The 22,436-nt window shown below is 37.8% G+C and overlaps 1 protein-coding gene and 1 pseudogene across 1 annotated transcript; both read right to left on the bottom strand.

The window, feature by feature from the left end:
- Window positions 1-14,269: 14,269 nt before the first annotated feature.
- On the bottom strand, window positions 14,270-18,601 carry LOC133857928 (pyruvate kinase isozyme A, chloroplastic-like; annotated as a pseudogene).
- A 240-nt stretch (window positions 18,602-18,841) lies between these two features.
- LOC133856866 (uncharacterized) lies at window positions 18,842-19,501 on the bottom strand. The gene has a single exon (XM_062291904.1). The coding sequence runs from the start codon at window positions 19,499-19,501 to the stop codon at window positions 18,842-18,844; it is 660 nt and encodes a 219-aa protein (XP_062147888.1).
- Between the last annotated feature and the right edge of the window lie 2,935 nt (window positions 19,502-22,436).

Raw genomic sequence — 22,436 nt, forward strand, 5'->3', positions numbered from 1 at the left:
CTGCTTCGTTGTTGGTGGTGATGAAATCCAATTTGACTGCAAATCGAAAAACTTGGCCCTCAGGGTTTAGTAACATGATTCCGACCCCACTCCTTTTACTGGCCGAGGAACCATCAACATAAACAACCCAAGTAGATTCTTTGGGAAGTTCTTCATTTTCCAGAATGTTGCATAATTCCACTATGAAATCTGCCAAAACCTGTCCATTTATTGCTGTTCAATGGTGAAATTCGACGTCGAATTGTCCGAGCTCCACAGCCTAGTTAACTAACCTCCCATAGAGGTCGGGCTTCTGTAAGATTTTTCTCAAAGGGTACTCTGTAAGTACTCGGATCACATGAGCTTGGAAATAAGGTCTTAATCTCCGAGCCGAGACAACAAGGGCGAAAGCCAACTTATCGATCCTAGGATATCTCTCCTCTGCTCCACGAGGTGCCTTACTCGTGAAGTAGACAGGTCTTTGTACTCCTGCTTCCTCTCTCACCAATGCTGAGCTTCCTGCTAAGGGTGAAACTGCCATGTATAGGTATAGTATTTCCCCCTCTAAGGGTCGGCTTAGTAGAGGGGGTTCATCAAGTATTCCTTCAACTTGGCGAACGCCTCTTCACACTCTTTACTCCACATAAAGGCCTTCCTCAAGATCTTGAAGAAGGGAAGACACTTATCTGTGGACCGAGAGATGAATCGGTTGAGTACTGCGATTTTTCCTGTTAACTGCTGAAGCTGTTTAGTGGTCCTCGGAGGTTGCATTTCGAGGACTGCCTTTACTTTCTTGGGATTCTCCTCAATGCCTCAATGTGATACCAAAAATCCCAAGAACTTCTCTGATGATACACCGAAAGCACACTTGGTCGGATTGAGCTTCATCTAATGCTTCCGCAACATGTGGAAGGTCTCTTCAAGATTCGCGATGTGCTTGGTCGCCTGAATGCTCTTAACTAGCATATCATCTACATAAACTTCAACATTCCTACCAATTTGCTTTTGAAACATTTTATTTACTAACCTCTGATTCGTGGCTCCAGCATTTTTCAGGCCGAAGGGCATCATCTTGTAGTAGTAGAGTCTTCGGTCGATAATGAACGAAGTCTTCTCTTGATCAGTTTCATCCATGTGGATTTGATTGTACCTCGAGAAGGCATCCATAAAACTCAAGAGTTGATGCCCGAGCATTGAGTCCACAAGAAGATCAATCCGAGGTAATGGGAAACTATCATTCGGACAAGCCTTGTTCAGGTCTGTAAAATCCACACACATCCTCCATTTGCCGCTTGACTTATTTACTAGTACTACATTAGCTAGCCACTCGAGGTAATCCACTTCTTGGATAAATCCGACCTTTAGTAGCTTCTTGACTTACTCTGCAACAGCCTGATTCCACTATGCGGCGAAAGTCCTCCTTCTTTGCTTCACTGGTCTGTAGTTAGGATCCACATTCAGCTTGTGGACAATGACCGAGGGATCAATCCCTGGCATATCTTCGTAGCTCTAGGCAAATACATCATTGTTATGCCTTAAAAATGCCACTAGCTCTTCCTTTATTCGTCGGGGAAGTTGCGAGCCTACTCGTATTTTCCTTCCTGCGGCTCCGACCTCAAACTCTTCAAGGTCTTCGACATGCTCGCCCATCTGTGATTGTTATCTCTCCTCCTCTTTGGTTTTCTTCCCGAGGTTGTGAATCTCATGAGGATTCTTCAAAGAGAGGTTGTAGCATCTTCTTGCCTCTCTCTGGTATCCTTTCACAACCCCGACGCCTTCATTGGTCGGGAACTTCATACTCAAATGCGGAGTTGAAGTGACGACCTTCAGCTCATTAAGAGCGGTTCTTCCAAAAATTGCGTTATATGCTGAGGCTCTGTCCACTATCAGGAATTTCACCATGATGACCTTCTGCCTTGGGTAAGTCCCTGCTGTGACTGGAATCTAGATGGAACAGAGAGGCGAAACCTTATCGCCTGTAAAGCCCAACAAATGACATACAACCGGGACCACCCTTCCCCGGGGAATACTCATATGATCAAAAGCTGATTTAAATAGAATATCAGCCGAACTTCCTGTATCCACTAGTATCCGCCGAAGTTGAAAGTTGGCTATAGTCAGTGATACTACGAGTGCGTCGGTATGCGGGAGTGAAACTCCGGCATAATCTTCGTCCAAGAACCCAACAACCACAGGGTCACATCTTCGGGCTTTTGGAGGCATCTGCATCGAATACACCTCAAAATCGTCTAATTGTCTAGCATAAGCCTTCCGGGCCGTGACTCTCCTCCTCCGCCGAACCCACTTGAGATGGTATGGATTATAGGAATGTGGTCATTCTCTTGGGCCCTACTTCTGCTTCTTTCGAGCCTCTCTCCTCCTTCCCGAGGCCTAGGGGTGGGTTCCCTTATGGTCTGTTTGGGTATTAAATTTTTAGAATCAGAATTGAATTCTTATTCTCTTTACAAATTTATAGGCAAATAGAGTTTAGAGTTTTTTTTTGAAATTGTGTTTGGGTGTTGAATTTTTGAGATTGAAAAGTATTGTTTTTTAATGGTAGGAAATGATTAGAAATGATTGTAGGTATGAAAAGTTGTGTATAATGATTGGTGTTATGAAAAGTAGTGTGAAATTATGATTGAAATAAATATAATAATTAAAAAATAACTTTTAAAAGGAAAATTTCATACTTAATTTAAATTAATTATAAAATTTAAAAAATATGGGGAGTTATAGGGTGTGGGCACATGGACAATGTTTGAATCCATTGGACGGCTTGGATGAAAAATTGTCTACAATTTACACATCCAAAGGCTCATATTAAGTGAAACTAGAATATGGTGTACAAGTTTTACACCGTGTATTTATAAAAGCATAATAATGTCTGACGCAGTAGGTGGAAAAAGGAGAGCATTTGATGTAAAGGCCGTTTGAAAAGTAAATTTTAATAAAAAATAAATTATTCAAAAATAAATAAATATACATATTTTTTTAAAAAAAATTAAAATTAAAAAAAAAAGAAAAAGGAAAAAAGCAAGGATGGCGGCCCCGCACGCCACCCCCAATGGCCGTCCGGGGTGGCGCGCGGCCACCCCCAGTGGCCTTCGGGCCACCCCTGGACCAACTAGGGGTGGCCCAATGGCCACCCCCAGCCACTGGGGGTGGCCTCGCGCCACCCCTCGGCCACTGGGGGTGGCCGCACGCCACCCCCATAGGCTGGGAGTGGCCAGCCACCCCTTGCTTTTTTCTTCTTTTTTTTTTTAATTTTTTTTTTAATTTTAATTTTAATTTTTTTAAAAAAATAAGTATATTTATTTAATTTTTAATAATTTTGAAATGGAGAGTTATAGGGTGTGGGCACATGGACGATGTTTGAATCCATTGGACGGATCGGATGAAAAATAGTTTACAATTTACGCATCCAAAGGCTCAAATTAAGTGAAACTAGAATATGGTGTACAAGTTTTACACCGTGTATATCCCTGTGGCATCTTTACCTCTGATGCATCAGGTGGGAAAAGGTGAAAACTTGACGTAAATGATGTTTGACTTTCGTGGCATTTATGGCGTGGGAAGTCGAGAACTGAACATTGGTTTTCCATTCGTACTGCGGCATGGGCGAGATTTCTGACTCTCTTAAGTAATGGAATTCGGGTTTAAATTCGAGTTTTTGGCCGGTTGAATGCGGGTTTTCGGGTTTTGAAAAAAAAACCCGAAAAGAATAAGATTTCTTCTCTCTATCCAAACAGACCATTACCCTTTCTCTTCTTTCTTCTCGTCTCGGGGCATGATTCCTCATATGCCGCCTTTCTTCCTCTTCTTTTGGCCTCAGGGCCTGAGCCCGATGTTACTGATTTTTTTCACCGACAAGAAAGCGAACCAGCTTACCGTTCTCTATAAACTTCTCGATCAATTGTCGCAGTGATATACACTGCTCGGTGAGATGGCCATAGCAGTCGTGGAAGGCACAATACTTGTCCGCAAGACGGGCTGGAGGTACCCCTAAGAGGGGTTTTGGCCTTTGAAAAGCGGGGTCGTTCTCTATTGCCAACATAACTTCAGTGATTGTGGCATTTAGGGGGGTCCACTTGTAATCTCCGAAGTTCTTTCTTACCTTCTTATAATTCGAGGGGCTATTGTCCTGCACCACCTCGAATTTCTTCTTTTTGTAGGGCTTTCCAGGCGAAGAGGGTTTTGGCTGGGTTTCCTTGGGGCCCATAAAGGCCCGAAGCGTTTCTTCCTGGTTGATGTACCTATCAACCTTTATCATAAATGCGTGCAAGTCCTTTGGCGGTTTTAATGCCAATTCTGCCATGAGGGGACCATCCTTTTTCAGCCCTTTGAACATGGCACTGCAGATGAAATCGTCAGGAGCGCTCTCGATGTCCAACTTCTCCCGGTTGAACCTCCAGACGTAGTCCCCGAGAAACTCATTGGGACCTTAGCACATGGAGAGTAGGTACCCTCGGGGTTTTCGCCTAACCCTGCCTGACGTAAATTGTGTCAGGAACTTCTTCCCGAAGGTATCGAAGTTATCGATAGACCTCGGTAGAAGATTCATGAGCCAGTCTCGGGCCTTCCCCAACAGGGTGAGTGGAAAGGCTCGGCACGCAACCGCGTCAGGGGTCTTGTGCAGAGACGTATGCGACCGAAAGGTCATGAGGTGCTCCATCAGATCCTTGCTGCCCGTGAAGATAGGGATATCTGGAATCTTGAACTTATCGGGAAGAGCCGTGTTAGCTACTTCGTCTGTAAACATAGAATCAACATTCTAGAATATATTGGCTATAGGCTCCTTCCCGCCTTGCTTCTTAGCCACGGTCTTTGACAACATATCATACTTTGCACCCAAGTCCTGCACCATCCGCTGTAACTTTTTCTCCGCCTCGGTTGATGGGGGTGGTGGTGGATTACTCTGCAACTCACCCCGGGGATTGCCCTGCTCTGCAGACCCTTCCGGGTGTCCGCTCGAAACTATTCAGTCATCTTCGTTTCGACTGTTATCTTCTCCTTCTTTATGCTGTGAAGGTGCGGGCGTTCTGGTAGCTAGGAGCACTGCATTCTGAGCCAATAAATCCTCTACGTTCTTCTGTGCTTGAGCCAACTGTTGATTTAGATCGACTATCCGGGCCTCAGGGCCAACGGACTCTGCATCTTCATGGGTGTTGTTCTGACCCGGATTAGGCGCCAAACTGTTGGTACGGCGCGTATTCACCATGACGGATTTTATTTTTTTGAAGGAACAATGTCGTGCCCACAGACAGCACCAAATTGTTGGTACAGTTTTCGGGATGGTGACATGTTGCCTTGTGATTCGCCTGCAGTTACTCCTCGTCCTCCCAGCCTTTCTCTAGATCTGCAAAGATCAGTCGGGGGCACCGACTACGCCCACTTCGATAACTAATTCAGTACAAACTTTATGATTTTTTGGAAGAACTCAAAATCTCAAAAGCCTAGAAAGAGAACGTACCTCATGCCTGTTATGATCTCCTTATTTATAAACTTGCAGGAGTCTCTAAAGTATATCTGGAATTGGAGTCTTGGCCATAGATCGTGCAAATTTTTATCTTATCTTTAATAAGTTTGAATTGAGTAGGACTCTTCCTTTTTCAAATGAACTCCACGCTGATAGGGATCTGTTATCCTTTAAACTTGGGATACAGATCTGTTCCCCAAATCTTGGGATTTGGTATCCTAACAGAACCTCCATAAATCTTGGTCATAGAATCTTATCAGTTAACAAATGTTTACTCACTGAAGGTGAGGAGATAATCTTACAATGCACACACTACCCATAACTCCAAGGTAGAAACATCTGAGATATGTTGGCTCCGTACAGACTAGGAGATCTCGGTGTAACTGCACTCTGCGGGATCTTGAGTTCCAAAGTATCCACAAACTTGTTATGACCGAGGTGATATGACTGAGATGAACTGGTATGGTACCGACCGAGCCGAACCTGTCAGGTCGGGTCGGGTCTGTCCGGCTCGGGTACATGCTTTAACACCCGAGTAGAATAGAAGGTCACGTGGCTTCGGAGCTAATTATTTTCCCAACAGTAACTAATTACATCTGGTAAGTTTTTTTGTTTTATGAATCCATTACATCTAGTAAGTTAAAATATTGTTTAGATTCTGTTGCCTGGGCGGTTGGGCCTGATTTCTCTTTCGAAAAAAATTAATATATATATATATATATATATATATATATATATATATATATATATATATAGACACACACATACAACAATGCAGACATGATTTTTGTGAACGATATGTTAGTAGTGTTTTTTTTTTTTTGGGTAGTATTTAAAAGTATTTTGTGTTTTTAGATTGTTTAATAATATTTTTGCTTTAAAAACATAAAAAAGACAGGAAAAAAAATTTAATAAATATAGCCAAAACATAATAAAATTCTTAACAAACTAGAAATTATTGGTGTAGATTTTGAACTTAATAATATAATTAATAAGTCATATGAATGATTGAGGACATCCAATTACAATAATTAATCTCCACGAATAAAGGGACGGCTAATTCTTTTATGTATATATATATCTTGGCATGGCTATTAAGGGCAGCATATGCATAAACCTCTATTCCTAGACCCCCACCCACCCCCCCCCCCCCCCCCCCCCCCCCCCCCCCCGAATTTGGGAAAATAATTGGCGGTAGTAACATGCTCAAGCATCCAATTTTACGAGTTCAATATCAATGAGTATCATACACATCTTTTTATTTCTTTTTCTTTTCTTTTGTTTTTTAAATTTTGGCCAGAGACAATAATATTAAAAAATTTGCAAGTTCAAGGCTTTTTCATTTGAAGATTATATATAATTTTAGACTACTGATTCGTAATTTTATTTTATTTTTTTTTTATTTTTTTAATGATAAAATGGCATTGGGGTAGAAACAAATGCCATTTCTCTTAAAAAAGTAAAAACATGATATATGACCTTAGAAAATGTGAAGCCCAATTAGCCCAAAAGTAAAATAAGATAAGGCAGATGTCCCACCGACCTGATGGTATTGGCCCCCACTATTGACATTCCCACCCCATCTTTGGAGCGACGTTATTTACATCATCACACACTAACACTCTTCAGTGGTTACTTTTTCTCCAAGTCATAACCTCGGAAAAAAAGGGAAGAGTTTAGGAAATTACTTTGATGTGACAGGATAATTAATGTCCTAATTCCTTGTAATTATCTGACCCCCGAAAAAATAAAAAAAGGTAGGCTCCACAAATTTGCCTTTTATTTTAGTTAATTTAAAATAAAAGAAAGAAGTTGCCCTTGCATTGCAATTGAAGAAACAAGTTTAGTTTGGGGAGAGTTATCAAATAAGGGAATCTTGAATATATAATTAATTCAAAGAAACTACTAAACTGCAATTATCCTAACAAAGTTATTATATTGATTGCTGGGATTTCAATCACCGTTGTAATCTAGAGATGTGATTCTTATTTAAAGCTGAATTAAAAAGAAAAAGAAAAAGAAAAAAAGTTTTCTAATGAGTAATTATTGTGATTGGATAGGGTTTGGTCACCAGACGTTGATCAATCTCAATGGCACGGTTACAACTCTACATCTAATTCATGACTTCACAATTTGGATTTGTAATTCTTTACAAGGTTTAGGGACGGTTTGGTCATAACCCTTTAAGTCATTCTAGAAGTTTCCTTTGTCTCATCATTCCTATGAATGGGAAAATTAAATTCAATTGTAATAAAGTAAAATACGATGACCAAAGAGAGTGTTAATATGCATAGAAATATGGTGGTAAAGATGCCTAACAAGAAAAGGACACTCCAATAAAGAAAAAAAATATCAGAATATGGCTTACTTTAACAATTGTACAGGGAATAAAGTTTTCATCTAAATTGAGTTATAGAATAAATTCTTCTAATTTGATCTATTAAATTGACATTTATTTTTATACACGTTATAATCGCGTTATTTAAAAGTAAATTTCAATTTAATAAACTAGAATAAAGCTATGATGCAAATCGTGGGTAGACCTTACCATTGAAAATTGACTTGCAAATAATTAAGATTATATTTGAGCCATTTGAGACATTTATGATCGGAACATACCACTATGCTATGCAACCGGCGTCCACAACAGCTTACCCTATCGACACTAGTAGTCATTTCTCTTTTGGTGGTTCCACTCATCTATCAGTATTCAATAACTTAACACTATGCATATACATAATACCAATACATTTTAATCCAACATATAGGTCGCTCCCTCCGTGACTCGACCACAAAAGCCACAACACATTCAATCTCATATTTGATGTGGTGGTTGACTCTCTGATACTAAATAATATAAACTTTGGGTATAGTTGATATCTTTCATTACATGGGCCCTCAGGACACAGCGTTGGGCCTGGTTCCTTTTTTTTGTGGGCTCCAAGGAAAAGAACAAGAACGAACTGTACTATAACTGGGGCCCATACACGCGCCATAATGCCAACATCACAGAAACAATGCCGTTTTCACAGAAGACCCATTAACCCGACTCACTTTTTTCAGTCGGTCTTTGTATGATTGGAGATGCGTAGGCCCATGAACATAAAAGATTTTATGCACCCATCTTTTCCCTCATTCATGCAACTCTCTCTCTCCACCACATATATGAAAAAGCATAAAATGTATGTCAAATCAAAACAGTTGAGGTAGATAAAAGAATGATTTTGTGGGTCCTGCCTGCTATCACTACAATTAAGTTTTTTTTTTTTTTTTTAAAAAAAAAAAAAAAAAAATCCTTTGTCTAAAATAATGGAACTTAGTATGTTTTATTGTATGTTGTACAAGTATTTATGCATTGTATATCAAAGTCATCTCTCGGGCCAAAAGAATAATTCAAAAGTCGTAAATATGCCAAACTATATATAGAGAGAGAAAAGGGTTCTTGATGTATAATCTTTCAACAAAAAGTATATAAAAATGAAAAAGAATAAAAAAAACCATGGCGACAATCACAGTAGGATAATAGAATTAAAGAAAATTGGTCATGAAATTTTAATATACAGTAAGCTTTCATCAATGCACTAACAATCTACCCGAGTCTAAAAAGGCTTTATTTATTAGTCGCTATGATTAAGAAGGTATTTCTCTTCTCAATTAAGAATCGAGAGCTTAAATGCATACTATTGAATTTATAAAAAGAAAAAAAAAAAAAAAAAAAAAAAGAAAAATGCATTTGGGTCTTAAAGAACAAAAGAAAACAAAGCTAAATAAAAGGCTTTACCAACGACCCACAAAAGTTACAGGCTTTTTTGACTTCGTAAAAAGGAATAAAAGCTGATTTGTTCTCCCCATAGGTTAGGCCAGTTGATTTTTTTTTTTTTTTTTTTTGCAGTTTGAAGAATCTCTCTCTCTCGAAAACATTCAGGACCCACGTATGACCCATGTAATAAAACATCAATGTGAGTATGACACTTCTAAAACACAATCCCCTAAAATTTTCCACTAGCTTTGCTTTACCTTCTTTGAGCACTTCAATGCGAGACACCTTTTCACTTTCTTTTCCTCTTCTTTCTCTACTTTCTTTGAGCACTTCAATGACAATGCAAGAAAGCTTCACGCGTTTGTAACTATTGATTTAACAAAGCTGTCTCCATATTTTGTACCGACTTCGTTTAAAATTCATTTACTTTAGATGTCATCATTATATTCCCTCTCCCCTTTATTTTTATTATTATTAATTTGTGTTTGGTACGAGTAAGTTGTACCACTTATCTCTTTTCTGAATTTTCACAAAATTAGCTTTATAAACGGTAGGACAAATATATATATATATATATATATCAGGTATCAAACCTTTTATCAAGAGATTAGTACCAAAATGATGTAGAGCTTTTTTATTGAAGATGATCAAAATAATTAATAAAAAGAAATGCTACAGGTTTCAATGAATAAGCTCCACATCATCTTGATAACAATCTATTGGTAAAATATTTGGTACCTCTATCATTTCTTAAAAAAAATAAAGGTTTTAACTATATTTATAGGCTACAAAAAGAAACTAATTGTTTGATACCACTTTTTCTTTTTTCTTTTTGTTGTTTCTTTTCAAAACAAAAACATTAACAAACAAGACATAATACAAAACATTTAAAATTTCTTTCACATTTATATCATATCATATCATTTTCTTTAAAAATAAAAAAATAAAAAAAAAATAAAAAAAAATAAAAAAAAAACTCTAAAAAGCATCAACAATCAGAAGGAAGCGCATTCCTTTCTTTTGGGCAAAAAGAAAAAAGAAAACACATTATGTTTTCCATGGGCTGCCCATTGATTACCTTTTCTCTCCCACTAGGTATCACGGATCTTGTGGTACTCTCTCTCTCTCTCTCTCTCTCTCTCTCTCTCAAACATTTCAAACACGATCCCATTTTTCCTCTATAGGCTATAGGCTACAGGCTATAGGCTATAGGCTATAGGCTATGGCTTTGCATCATTTTGAATTTTATTGAACACGCCTCTACTCTTCCAGGAAACAACTTCCCACTTTCTTTTTCTATTTTATTTACTCATGACAATACAAGAAGGCTTGACGCGTTTCCACTCACAAAATTCGAAGAATCTTCCTCCTTCAGTCATAAATCATATAATTATATATATATATATATATATATATATATATATATATATATATATATATATATATATATGCACAAGGAAGATGAGTATTTTTAAGTCTCGTTTGGTTTACGAAAATAAGTATTCTATTGAAAAATAGAACAGTTATTACTGCAAATTAAAAAGAGAGTGGAATAGAATGGTTTTTTTTTTTTTTTTTAAGGGAGAATGGTTATTCATACTCTTTAATTTGGTAACAACTCATATACTTTAATTGGAATCCAATAAAAAATACTTAAAAACAAACCCTACATTAATTTTATTTTATTTTTTTTAAAAAAAAAACTCAAAAAAAATTATACCCCCCCCCCCATGTGAGTGCCATTAGTTGAGTTCTGTGTGTTTCATTAATGAGAATATTGGCAATTGAGTTGTGCAGAATCGAATTTCATATTTTGAGTATTATATGGTTTTTATAAAACATTAAGCTCTCGTTTGGTTCGCGGAATAAATATTTCATTAGGAAAATAAATAGTTATTATTGTGAATGAGGAATAGTGGAATTGAATAATTATTCAAATTTCTTAGTTTGATGACAACACATATACCACAATTGGAATTGACCTAAAATTACTAAAAAACATACATAATTTTTTATTTTTCAAAAAAACTCAAATCTAAAAAAAAAAAAAAAAAAAAAAATGTTGGACCTTAGATTTGTGGGTGAGCGGCCGCCCACAAATCTAATCTAAATTCTTTGTTTTTTTTTTTTTTTTTTTTCTATTTTTTAATTTTTTAATTGATTTTTAATTTTTTGATTTTTTTTAAGTTTAGTTTGGAAAAATTAAAGAAAATTATAATTTTTTTTTTTTTTTTTTTAGAAAATGTTGTTTATTCTCTCGATAATAGCTATTCATTTTCGTAAGGGAATAGTTATTCTCATGAAATAGCTATTCCAAGAAATAGGTCTCTACCAAATAAATGAATAGATTTTCTAATAGAATAGTCATTCCATTCCAATGACTTATTCCATGAACTAAGCGAGACGTAAGAATTTGTTTGATATTCTAAGGTTTGTTTTTTTGATGTTTGTCACTGTTTCTGGTTGGATTCAGTTTGGTTCCTAGAAAATTGTAACAAAGGGAAGGAAAAGGTCCTTAGGACATGAGACATTCTAAGTCTCATGCGGTTTCTATTTTAGTTGAGAATAGCTCAAATTATTTGGCATTAGTTGCATCTCTAATATTTTTTTTATGAATTTGTGTTTTGAATTGAGCTCTGTTTGATTAGCAGGAAAATTGAGGGAAAAGGGAAGGGAACGAAATGCATATTTTAAGGAAATTGAAAATTAGATTGATGTTTTTGAGGTACTGTAAAGGTTGGGTTTTTTTATTTTTTCTTAAATTAGAAGAAAATTAAAAATAATGAGTGGTTTTTTCTGGAAAATGTAGCATCTTCCTTTAAGAATAGTTATTCCTCTTTTTTTTTTTTTGAGGAATACACGTATTCCTCTTCATAAGAGAATAATTATTCCAATGAATAGATCCCTACCAAACAAAGTAATGATGACTATTCCTATGAATAGTCATTCCATTCTAGTGATCTATTCGGCGAACCAAACGAAGCATTAATCTCTCTCCTGCCCCATTTGTCTCGACCCCCTGAACATACCCAGCAAACATCTTTTCTTTTTTTTTTTCTTCTTTTTTTTAATGACGGTGAACCCCTCCAATAGAAAGGCCACTTTGTATACCCACCAGAGCCACCACTGTCGAGTAAACATCGAACTCATGCAAAGCACTCCTTCTATACAGATTAAGTAATACTCCAACTTTACCGGTGAGCGGATCCAAAGAATAGTTTGCATCCAAGGAAATTCAAACCTTAGACCTAATAAAAATGTCACCAAGATCAAGACCCTTACCACTTAAGCCAACCCATTTGGGTTACCTCCTGCATGCATTTTTAGAATGCCCTGTTGCTAGATCAATCTGGCGCAATACCCAGTGGCCTTTAAACACCTCTATCTTCAGCTCTCTTTCTATTGAAGAATGGTCCAAGGCTTTAATCCGCCCCCAACTGCATCTAGGCATAAGTCTCAAGGCTGTGCATGAATTTCAATTATCTGCTTTGGTAACTATGGATCACATTTGGCTAGCAAGGAACAAGCTAATCAATGATGAAGTGCCCCAAATAACCTTGAAGCTCATTAACTCCTCTCTTAACGCACATCTTTTTGCTTGGAAAGATAGGCTCTCCAGCAACTGAGGATTGGTCCCCCTTTTCCCAAAAGGCCAATTTTAATTTGGCTATCCGGCCCCTCTTTGCTGTTGCCGAACTGTTACAAGTGACGACTATAGAAATGTCATTGCTGCCTGCTCTCACATAGAAGCAAAATACTGGTGAAGCTCAAGCACCCTTGCTGGTTGCTAATCTAACCTCCTCACTGGGTTGTTCAACCCTAATCCTTGAAGGAGACTCCTTCTTGTGACTGTCCTTGCCATCAACAAGCCCCACCTCTTCTCGAACTGGGCTACAACTCCTCTCATTTTGGACGCCAAACAACAATTATCTCTTCTTCAAAATTGAATTGCCTTGAATATTTCTAGATGTGCAAATTACCGTGCACACTAAGTTGATAAATGAACCACTTCTCACATTGTGTTTGAAAACATTCCTGCGCACTCCTCCATCCTTTTCTCTATTAGAATAAGAAGTGGAAAGACCGCCCCTTTGTAATTGTTCCCTTTCCTTTATTGAAAAAAAAAAACACATAACCCCCTTAAACTATTAGTCTATTACCCAATTTCTGATGTCCATTCCAAACTAGAGATTGCAACAATGTCTCCACAAGCTATCAAAAATTTGCAATGTACCCCCCTAATGACAATATATATATATATATTAAAAAGATCTTAAAACTAAAGATTAAAAGAAAAAACTAAAAACTAAAAAAATTCTTCAAACTAAAAACTATAAATTGATGGGAGTGGCCGAACCACCCCCAATGGCTATAGGGGTGGTTTGGCCACCCTCATATATGTATTAGAAAGATCTTAAAACTAAAAATTAAAAGAAAAAACTAAAAACCAAAAAAAAAATTCTTCAAACCAAAAACTAAAAAATTGATAGGAGTGGCTGAACCACCCCCAATGACGATAGGGGTGGTTCGGCCACCCTTAGATATGGCCGAAATGGAGAACCACCCCCATTTGGTCAAAGGGGGTGCCTTGGCCACCTTCGACAACCCCTTTTTTTTTATTAAAAAAAAAAAATTGTTTAGTTTTCCTTTCCTTTGTTTTTTTTTTCATATATAAGGGTATTTTTGTTTTATAGAAAAAAAAAAATTAGGGTCATATTTGTCTTTTTACAGGGCAACGGGTGCATTGCAAATTTTTGATAGTTTGGAGATGACATTGATGCAATCTTTAGTTTGGAGAAAACATTGCAACTTAGGTGGTAATTTGAGGGCGGTGTATGTACTTTTGTCGAAAAAAAATAAAATCCATCCTAATATTTTTTTTATGTTATAACATTTTGATTGCGTCCTTCGGGACATCCGATAACATTTTGATTGCTTTATGCTGGCTTTCTACTAATAAATGCTAAATAAATTACGTCATATATGTAACCTATATACATTTCAACATGATTCACATAAGTTCATGCGTTCATTCTCACCAGATCAGCCAAAAATTAAAAATGAAAAATATATTTAAGAGTAAGCAATAGAGATGAGCCATACCTTCTGCCCATATGACTGTCAAGGAATGTTCAGTCAATCTGGGGCTTACATGAATGAGCCCTTTGTAGTACTCTCAATGTGCTATCATCCTACAATTAATGATAATATTCAAGCTAAATCTGCTAATGACCTAAAGACTTTCTGATTGACAAATAATAAGGTGACGAAACTGCAATAAGAAAAGGAAACAAAGAATCAAACAACTACACCTCTCTCGCTCCTATGGGGACAGCAGTGAAATGGTTTGCAGTAACAAACCTTTGTGACTTTGGTGAGAATTTCCTCAGCATGTTGATGAATGAGTCAACATTTACTTGTAACTTAATAAGATGATCACCTAATAAATCTGTCTCACCCAAGAATATGTCTCACCCAAGGCAAAGTCCTCCTCAGGGGACATTAATCACTTGAATGGATTGCAACATATCGGAGACAACAATGATAAGGTCACCAGACTTGATCATCCCTCTAGCTCTCAGCAAAAACAAACTTCTGTTCAGATTGCTCTCCATATCATCAGTGAAAGAAAGGCAAAAAGTTATCAAGCCCCACCGCAGGTTTAGGCGCCTCCTTACAGATGCTGTAGGTGTAAATGCAAAGATTGGGCAGTCAGGTCGCGTACCGGACAGAAGAGATGCCGTATGCCCTGTTTTTGTATAAACAAACACTGCATCTGCTTCCAGATTGTTGGCTGAAAAGTTCAATAACCAACCATGTTAACATCAAAAAAGAAGGGAACGTCATGTAACAACTGTCACAAACATCTTAGAAAAGCAAATCCCTTAGCACGATTAATCACTAGGAAAAGAAGCAGGAACACATCCATTAACTATCTATTAGAATTATATTGATATTGTTCCCTATTGTCGTAGCTAATTGTCCACCCTTTCCGAATGTGATTTCTATGAATAAATTTTGAGAATTCCACTGATTTGTTTAATTGATTACCACCACATAAGTGACAACAAGAGGAAATCATCATCAATCAAATATGAATATTGCATCAAAATTACCACGGATGATCAAGATACTATTTAGACAAGACGATTGCACATAGACAGTATAAGATTGGCAGTATTCACAAGCTGCAGAAGTGGTTTGGCTAAATTCAAAGACAAGGTTATTGTAGTTTCTGCTCATCCACTGTAACAATTAGAAGCCTCAAATTATAACTCAGGTAATCATGAAATCATATCTCACACATTTGTACTTCAAATCATTTGTCATAAATCTACAAAGAAGTCCAAATAACATTTTTAAGCATTGCCATGCCCTTAAAGCCAACTCTGAAACAGTATCAAAGCACATGTTTGATGTGTGATACAAAATCATAATGTTCACTGAATAAAACGTTGAATCATATTGTCACTGAATACAATGAATCATATCTTCTATGCCAGGAAAAATAACAATGGTGCAGCCCTCTTATTGCACAAAGTTACAACTCCAAGTTCCAAATATTGATGCATTCAGAACAAGCTTGGCTTGTTCACCCATATATTATAATTAGTAGGTTTCCAATTTTTATTGCGTTCAGTATCAGAGTTGAAAGTACAAATATGCTTACCCATCTTGGCAGCTGCAATACGTATCTCCTCTGATACATCTACAGAAAATGAAGAAGCAATAACTGGAAGTTCAATTGTGTCATGATGCTTCTCCTCCGTCCACCGCCTCTCAATTCTCAAACTGACACTTCTAAGCACAGCTAATGCTTTGTCAGGGTACTTACCCATGGCTGACTCACCAGAAAGCATTAAAGCATCTGCTCTCTGTGCAACTGCTTCAGAAACATCAGCAACTTCAGCTCTAGTTGGTATAGGATATTCAATCATGGATTCAAGTAGTTGCGAAGCAACAATAGCCGGTTTATTTAGCTGCCTGCATAGCTGAACTATCTTCTTCTGAATTGATGAGACTTGTTCCAGTGGTATTTGTGCACCCAGATCTCCTCTTGCTACCATAGCTCCATCAGATGCCTGTGTAAGCTCTTCCAAGTTCTTCAATGAGTCAATGCTCTCTATCTTTGCAATAACATCTATGTTTTTTTGATAAGTAAAACGAGGGGTGCAATACAAGGAATAACATCTATGTTGCTGCAGTAAGAAACCAAAATATACTTTGAATACTCATGAAGTATGTACAGTATTAACGCATTCAGAACCAGTATCATGACATCTTATACAAAAACAGATGTGGTGCTATTTAGACCTAATGCAGAGGAATTTTGGGACTCAACTAAGTCGAGTGGATAATTGTAAATCTACAATGTGCAAGACACTTCATTCTATCACTCATTGACATGCTAGACAGCATTCTGACATTAGTACCAAACCGAAACTATACACCAATAACTATCTAAATACCTATCGTGTGTCCACCCTGTCTTTTCATGGCTGAGAGGAGAAGGGCACATCAGCGTGTCTTCATGGTAATCTTGTTATAATCAGTAGTTTATTCAGTGTTTAGTTTCTTTCTTCAGCACACACCAAAAAACTTGAAAGGAAATCGTCTCTTTATTATGTAAAGTTCACAAATGTGCACATAGAAGCAGTGTTCTCATTTGTAGATTCTGCATAGTAGTCACGGCTGACAGCCCTTCTAAATAGGAACACAAGGCTTGTTTCCATCAATAAAAAATAAATAAATATTTTTAAAAAAATAAAAATAAAAACATTTAAAAAAGAATTGGAGCAAACGGTTGAATTATTAGCCTAAACTATCCAAAGTGGGGGGGGGAACTATGATGACATATAATGTATAACTAAATATTAGTAAGTTTAACATGCTTACTTGTTATGAGATCGTGCAGCAATGTAGCTCTTTAGATGGTTGATTACTTCAGCAGACTTGACAAAAGATACCGCAATAAAATCAACACCCTCTGCAATCCCAAAATCAATGTCCAGCCAATCCTGAAAGAAAAAGAAGAGGGGGGGAAAAAAAAATACTGAAAACAAGATATAAAAATGTATTTGCATCTTCTAAGCGGAAGTTAACACCGACCTTAGAAGACATAGTGGGAAGCATAGCATTACGCTCTTGGACCAGACTCCCATCCCTCCATAAAGTAAGATTAGCGCGTGGTAACAACAATCCGGGATCAATCCAACGGCACATGACATCTGGACCAATCTTCTCCGTCACCACAAACCTCACCATTCCCCCATCCACAACAACTTCATCCCCCGCGCGCACGTCTGTCAATGCCATTTCTAAAATCAGATACATATTTGCTTATCAACGCAATAGAGAGAAAGATAATTACTTTCAGCAAAACCATCGTAATTCACGCTAATAGTGCGTTCTGGACAAGGCGAATTGAAATCCCTCACGCTAAAGCTCCATATTTCACCGTCCTGGAGTATATGAGAAGACAACTTAAGCTCGCTTGGATTCGTCCACGTAGTCAAATTATACTATATTCATCACCCAAATAATAAATCGCATACAAAATTTCCCGCGCTTTCTCCGCAACCAAACTAAAGCTTCTCATTACCTCCACCTTGGCCGACGCGGCGCCGCCAAGATCGCCCATGTGAATCTCGCTCCCTTGGGTGTCCATCATGATAGCCACCGCGAATCCCTTCTCCTCTTTCAACCGCCTCACGCGCTCGATCACAGCGCGGTGCCACCCGCGGGTGCTGTGGCACATGTTGATGCGTGCGACGTTCATCCCTCCCGCCGCCAACGCCTCCAGCCGGTAGAACTCGCACGTGCAGGGCCCGATTGACGATTGTGCACACCACCTTCGTCCTCCGTGTGCTCCGAAACCCGTTCTCCTTCAGCTCCTACTCCGTTACCTTATCCACCTCGATCTCCGCCGCAAAAGGCGGATCCACCGGCTTCTGCGGCGGGATAACTGTTGAGGATCTCCGACACTCGTGGAGTAAGACTTTGGACTGGACGGCCGAGATTACTGGTCTTCGTATGGGCACGTGAATGTAGGGTCTGGAGTGGGGTGTTTTCGGTAAGGTACGGGATGAGATAAGTGATGACTTGGTCGCCGGAAAAGTTGAATTTGCCGTCGGCATTTTCTACCGACGGGGTCTGCGGAGTACGGAATATTGGTTAGGGTTCCGGCGAGGTTTCTTGTTTCGGTTTGGACGGAAAGGAAGGCTGAGTGAGGTAAGGATTACTGATGGACTTAGGGGGTAGTTTCGGGTTAGGGTTTGACCGGTTGCTAAAGGAGGACGATGAGACGAAAGCAATAGGACTGAACTGACCTTCTGTCTTCTACGTAATAACGATAACGCCCCTGTTCAATGGAATGATCCGAGACGGTGAGATTAATGCCTTGTTGTCCAAGTTCTCTATGCACAAATTAACAACCAAAAGGACACGGGGGAGTTAGCGGTCCACAATAATTACACATCTATTTATATTAGTGAGATTCATATGTATGGCTTTTACCAATGTGAGTAGTTTGTTTTTTTCTTTTTCTTTTTCTTTTTCTTTTTTTTTTTTTCTTTTTTTTTTAACAAATTTCCAATCTTATAAATACGATACCCAAAGGTCAAAAGTTAGGGGTCCAAATACTCCCTAAGAACAATATCAGAGACTGGAGGTGGAGTTTCCTCCAACCATATTGAGTCCCTGACAAAAAACACAGTTGCCTTAGTTAATACATAGGCAGCAGAAATTGCCTCTCTTTTTACATGAATTACACGAAAAAATCTAAGAGAGTGCCGTATTAATCTAATATCATCAGTGAAGTGTCCAATTTTGCTCAAAGAAGGAATGGCCAAATTAATCTCATTTACTACCTCCAAAGCATCTCCTTCCAAAATGATATCAAGCAAACCTGATTCTTTCGCCAAGACAATAGCATGAAGAGCAGCCCATGCCTCAGCAACAATAGAATCTGTATGACCATGTAATATAAGACTGCGTGCTGCCACTACTAGTCCCTGATAATCATGAGCAATAATCCCAACTCTCATCCTTCTGTTCTTCATGTCAATTGTAGCATCTTCGTTGATTTTATAAAGACCTAGAGAAGGGGCCTTCCATTGGACTGGGGGAACAGGTATAGCCTGAAAATCATTCTCCTTTTCAGTTGGTACATTAGCTCTTTTAAAATTCTCAATGGAAATAACTACTTCCCTCATTAGTTGATTTGGCGAGATAAAAACCCCACCAAACACTAAAGAATTTCTTCTCAGCCATAATTTCCTGGCCATAACTGCCCAAAGCTCAATATCTACAGAAGAGCATCTCCTCATCAAAGATTATAGAATGCTACTCAAACTGGCAGCTCCACCACTACATTGTTGCAAACTTCTGGGTCCCGAGCTCCACACATCCACCGCAGCCGGGCACTCCCATAAAATGTGCAAAACTGACTCAATCTCAATAATGCAAATAAGGCATATTTGGTCTCCCACAACTTGCTTATAGAAGAGATTTTCCTTAGTATAAAGTAAATTGTTGCAGGCTTTCCAAATAAACATTTTTGTAGCATTGGGAACATTAAGGCCCCAAATAACCTTCCATATTTCAGCCCCTGTGTTGATTTTGAACACCCACTTCTTTTGCTAGCTTGAATATCCTTCTCCATATAATAGGCACTCCGCACAGAAAAATGGCCATTCTTCGTACACCTCCATATCATCTTATCCGGTGGCTATAGAGGACTCAAAGGAATATTGCAGATGAGTCAAATGAGATGAGCTTCCTCCTCCATAAAGATATCAGAAATCAAAGATGTATTCCAACTTATTGTATCTGGATCAATGAGATTGGATACTGTTGCATTCACAGAGAGAATTCTACAAGGGGTCTGGACAGCAAAGGTGGAGGGGTTAGGTAACCACCTGTCACCCCATATTTTGATATTTCTCCCATTCCCCACTCGCCAGATCAAACCATTTAAAATCATAAACCGAGCACCCAAAATACTTCTCCATGCATAGGAGGGATTTCTCCCCAAACTGGCTTCCCCAATAACACCCTGATGGTAGTATTTGGCTTGATAGATCCGAGCTGTAAGGGAAGTTGGATTCTGTAAAAGCCTCAAAACTTGTTTAGTTAGGAGAGCTTGATTGAAAACTGTCAAATCTCTAAATCCAAAGCCTCCTTGGCTTTTAGAGAACCCCATTTTATCCCAACCCAACCAATGAATCTTTGAAGTATTCTCCTTGTGCCCCCACCAATGTGAGTAGTTGTGTAAATGTTATATACAATAATACTGTGCAATTCACATGCATAGATCCTACTAATATAAGTGATTGTATAAATATAAATGTTGTGAACAACAATATTATGCAAATATTATTTTTCAAATACATAATGCGAATACATTTGTTAATGAATTTGGGGTGTTTCTTAATTTTTTTTTTAATAATTTGATTTGTTCTAAATATAAAAATTGTTTGTGTTTGGAACAATATTTTATTCTTTGGGTTGTTAGTTAATATTTTTATTTTAAAAACATAAAACAAAAGATTCTAACAACTTTACAACTTTTGAGGAACATATATTTCAACGGGAAAATTATTTTTGTACAGTATTTGCATAATAAGACACATTGTTATGTAAATATTATGAATCTTTATATTGTGCAACTAACCTATCCCATTTCAACTTCTGAGGTGTGCGTGTGCACGAGCTTGTTTTCAATTCAAAGATGAATTCAGACAAGTGTAATGAGATCGAGGAAGAAACTTGGTAACTAATGCTCCGTTTATTTCGGCGTAAAATGATTTCTGAAAAATGATTTCGGCATTTTACTGTGTTTGGTATGAACGAAAATAATGGTCAACGAAAATCATTTTCTGTTTGATCGTAAAACCTTATTTAATTTTTGGAAATTAAACTCTTCGTCCTTGCACACACGTTTGATATTTAATTGCCGGAATCCGGCAACGGTCAGTCGTCGGAATACAGGCAGCACCGGAATCCGCCAACATTCGGCCACTGGAATATTGCCGGCGCCGAAATCCGACGACATCCGGCCACCGTCGTCGGATGCCGACGGACCAATCTGGCAAGAATCCGGCCATGGTCAGAAGCCGGCCGAATCTGGCTAAAATGGCTGGAATCCGGCTGAATCTGACCGGATTCTGCCATTGATCCGGCCGGATCTGACCAAAATGGCCGGGATTCAGCCGGATTTGGATAGATCCGGTCACTGATCCGGCTGGATCTAGATCGATCCGGCCACTGGTCTGGCCGAATCTGGATGGATCCGGCCACAGATTAGGTCGGATTTTGCCAAAATGGTTGGGATCCGGTCGGATTTGACTGGATCCAGAGGAGTCTGGCCGGATCCGGCCGAACGTGCTCGCTGGAATCTGGCAACGGCGACCGGACGTTGCCGGATTCCGGCGACAGTTGCATTTTCTCATTTCGTAATTTTTTTGTGCGAACCAAACGCCGAAAATTATTTTCGAGAAAATTATTTTTTTTGAAAATGATTTCGTCGAAAATATTTTACGACGGAAACCATTTTATGTCGAAACAAACGGAGCATAAATGATAAAAATAAATAAATAAAAGAAAAACCTCACAAATAAGTTCAAACGGATTTAAATCTTAAGAACTCTCATTAACGACCTTAAATCTTATACAAGTTATTCAAGAGTAGCTCATTTGTGAATGAAACTTACAACTCCCTTTTTTTTTTCTTTCTTTTTTTTTTTTTTCTTTTTTTTTTTTTCTCTTTTTCTACTATTGATGTGGCATCTTCATAATTATTTTAGAAAAAAATCTACATACCCCTCAAATTACACTTAATTAACAATGTCTCCCCAAACTTTCAATTGATACAATGTCCCTTCTCCAAATTACCAAAAAATTGTTAATGTCTCCCAAGCCTATAAAAAATACAAAAATCACCCTACATTTTTTTTCCAATAAAAGAAAAATACCCCTATAATTCTATAAATTAATATATATATATAAAAAAAATAAAAAATGTAAATTATTAATTTTTTTTTTTAAATGACAATTTTTTAATTTCTTTTAGAAAGAAATAATTTTTTCTAAAAAAAAAATGAGACTTTTAAATTTAAAAATGTGGCCACCCTTGTTTTTTATGTTTTTTTTTTTAGTATTTTTTATTTTATTTTATTAAGGATATTTTTGTCATTGTTGGAATATTGACAATTTTTATTT

Source organism: Alnus glutinosa, chromosome 14 (assembly GCF_958979055.1).
Source record: "Alnus glutinosa chromosome 14, dhAlnGlut1.1, whole genome shotgun sequence".
Taxonomy (NCBI): domain Eukaryota; kingdom Viridiplantae; phylum Streptophyta; class Magnoliopsida; order Fagales; family Betulaceae; genus Alnus; species Alnus glutinosa.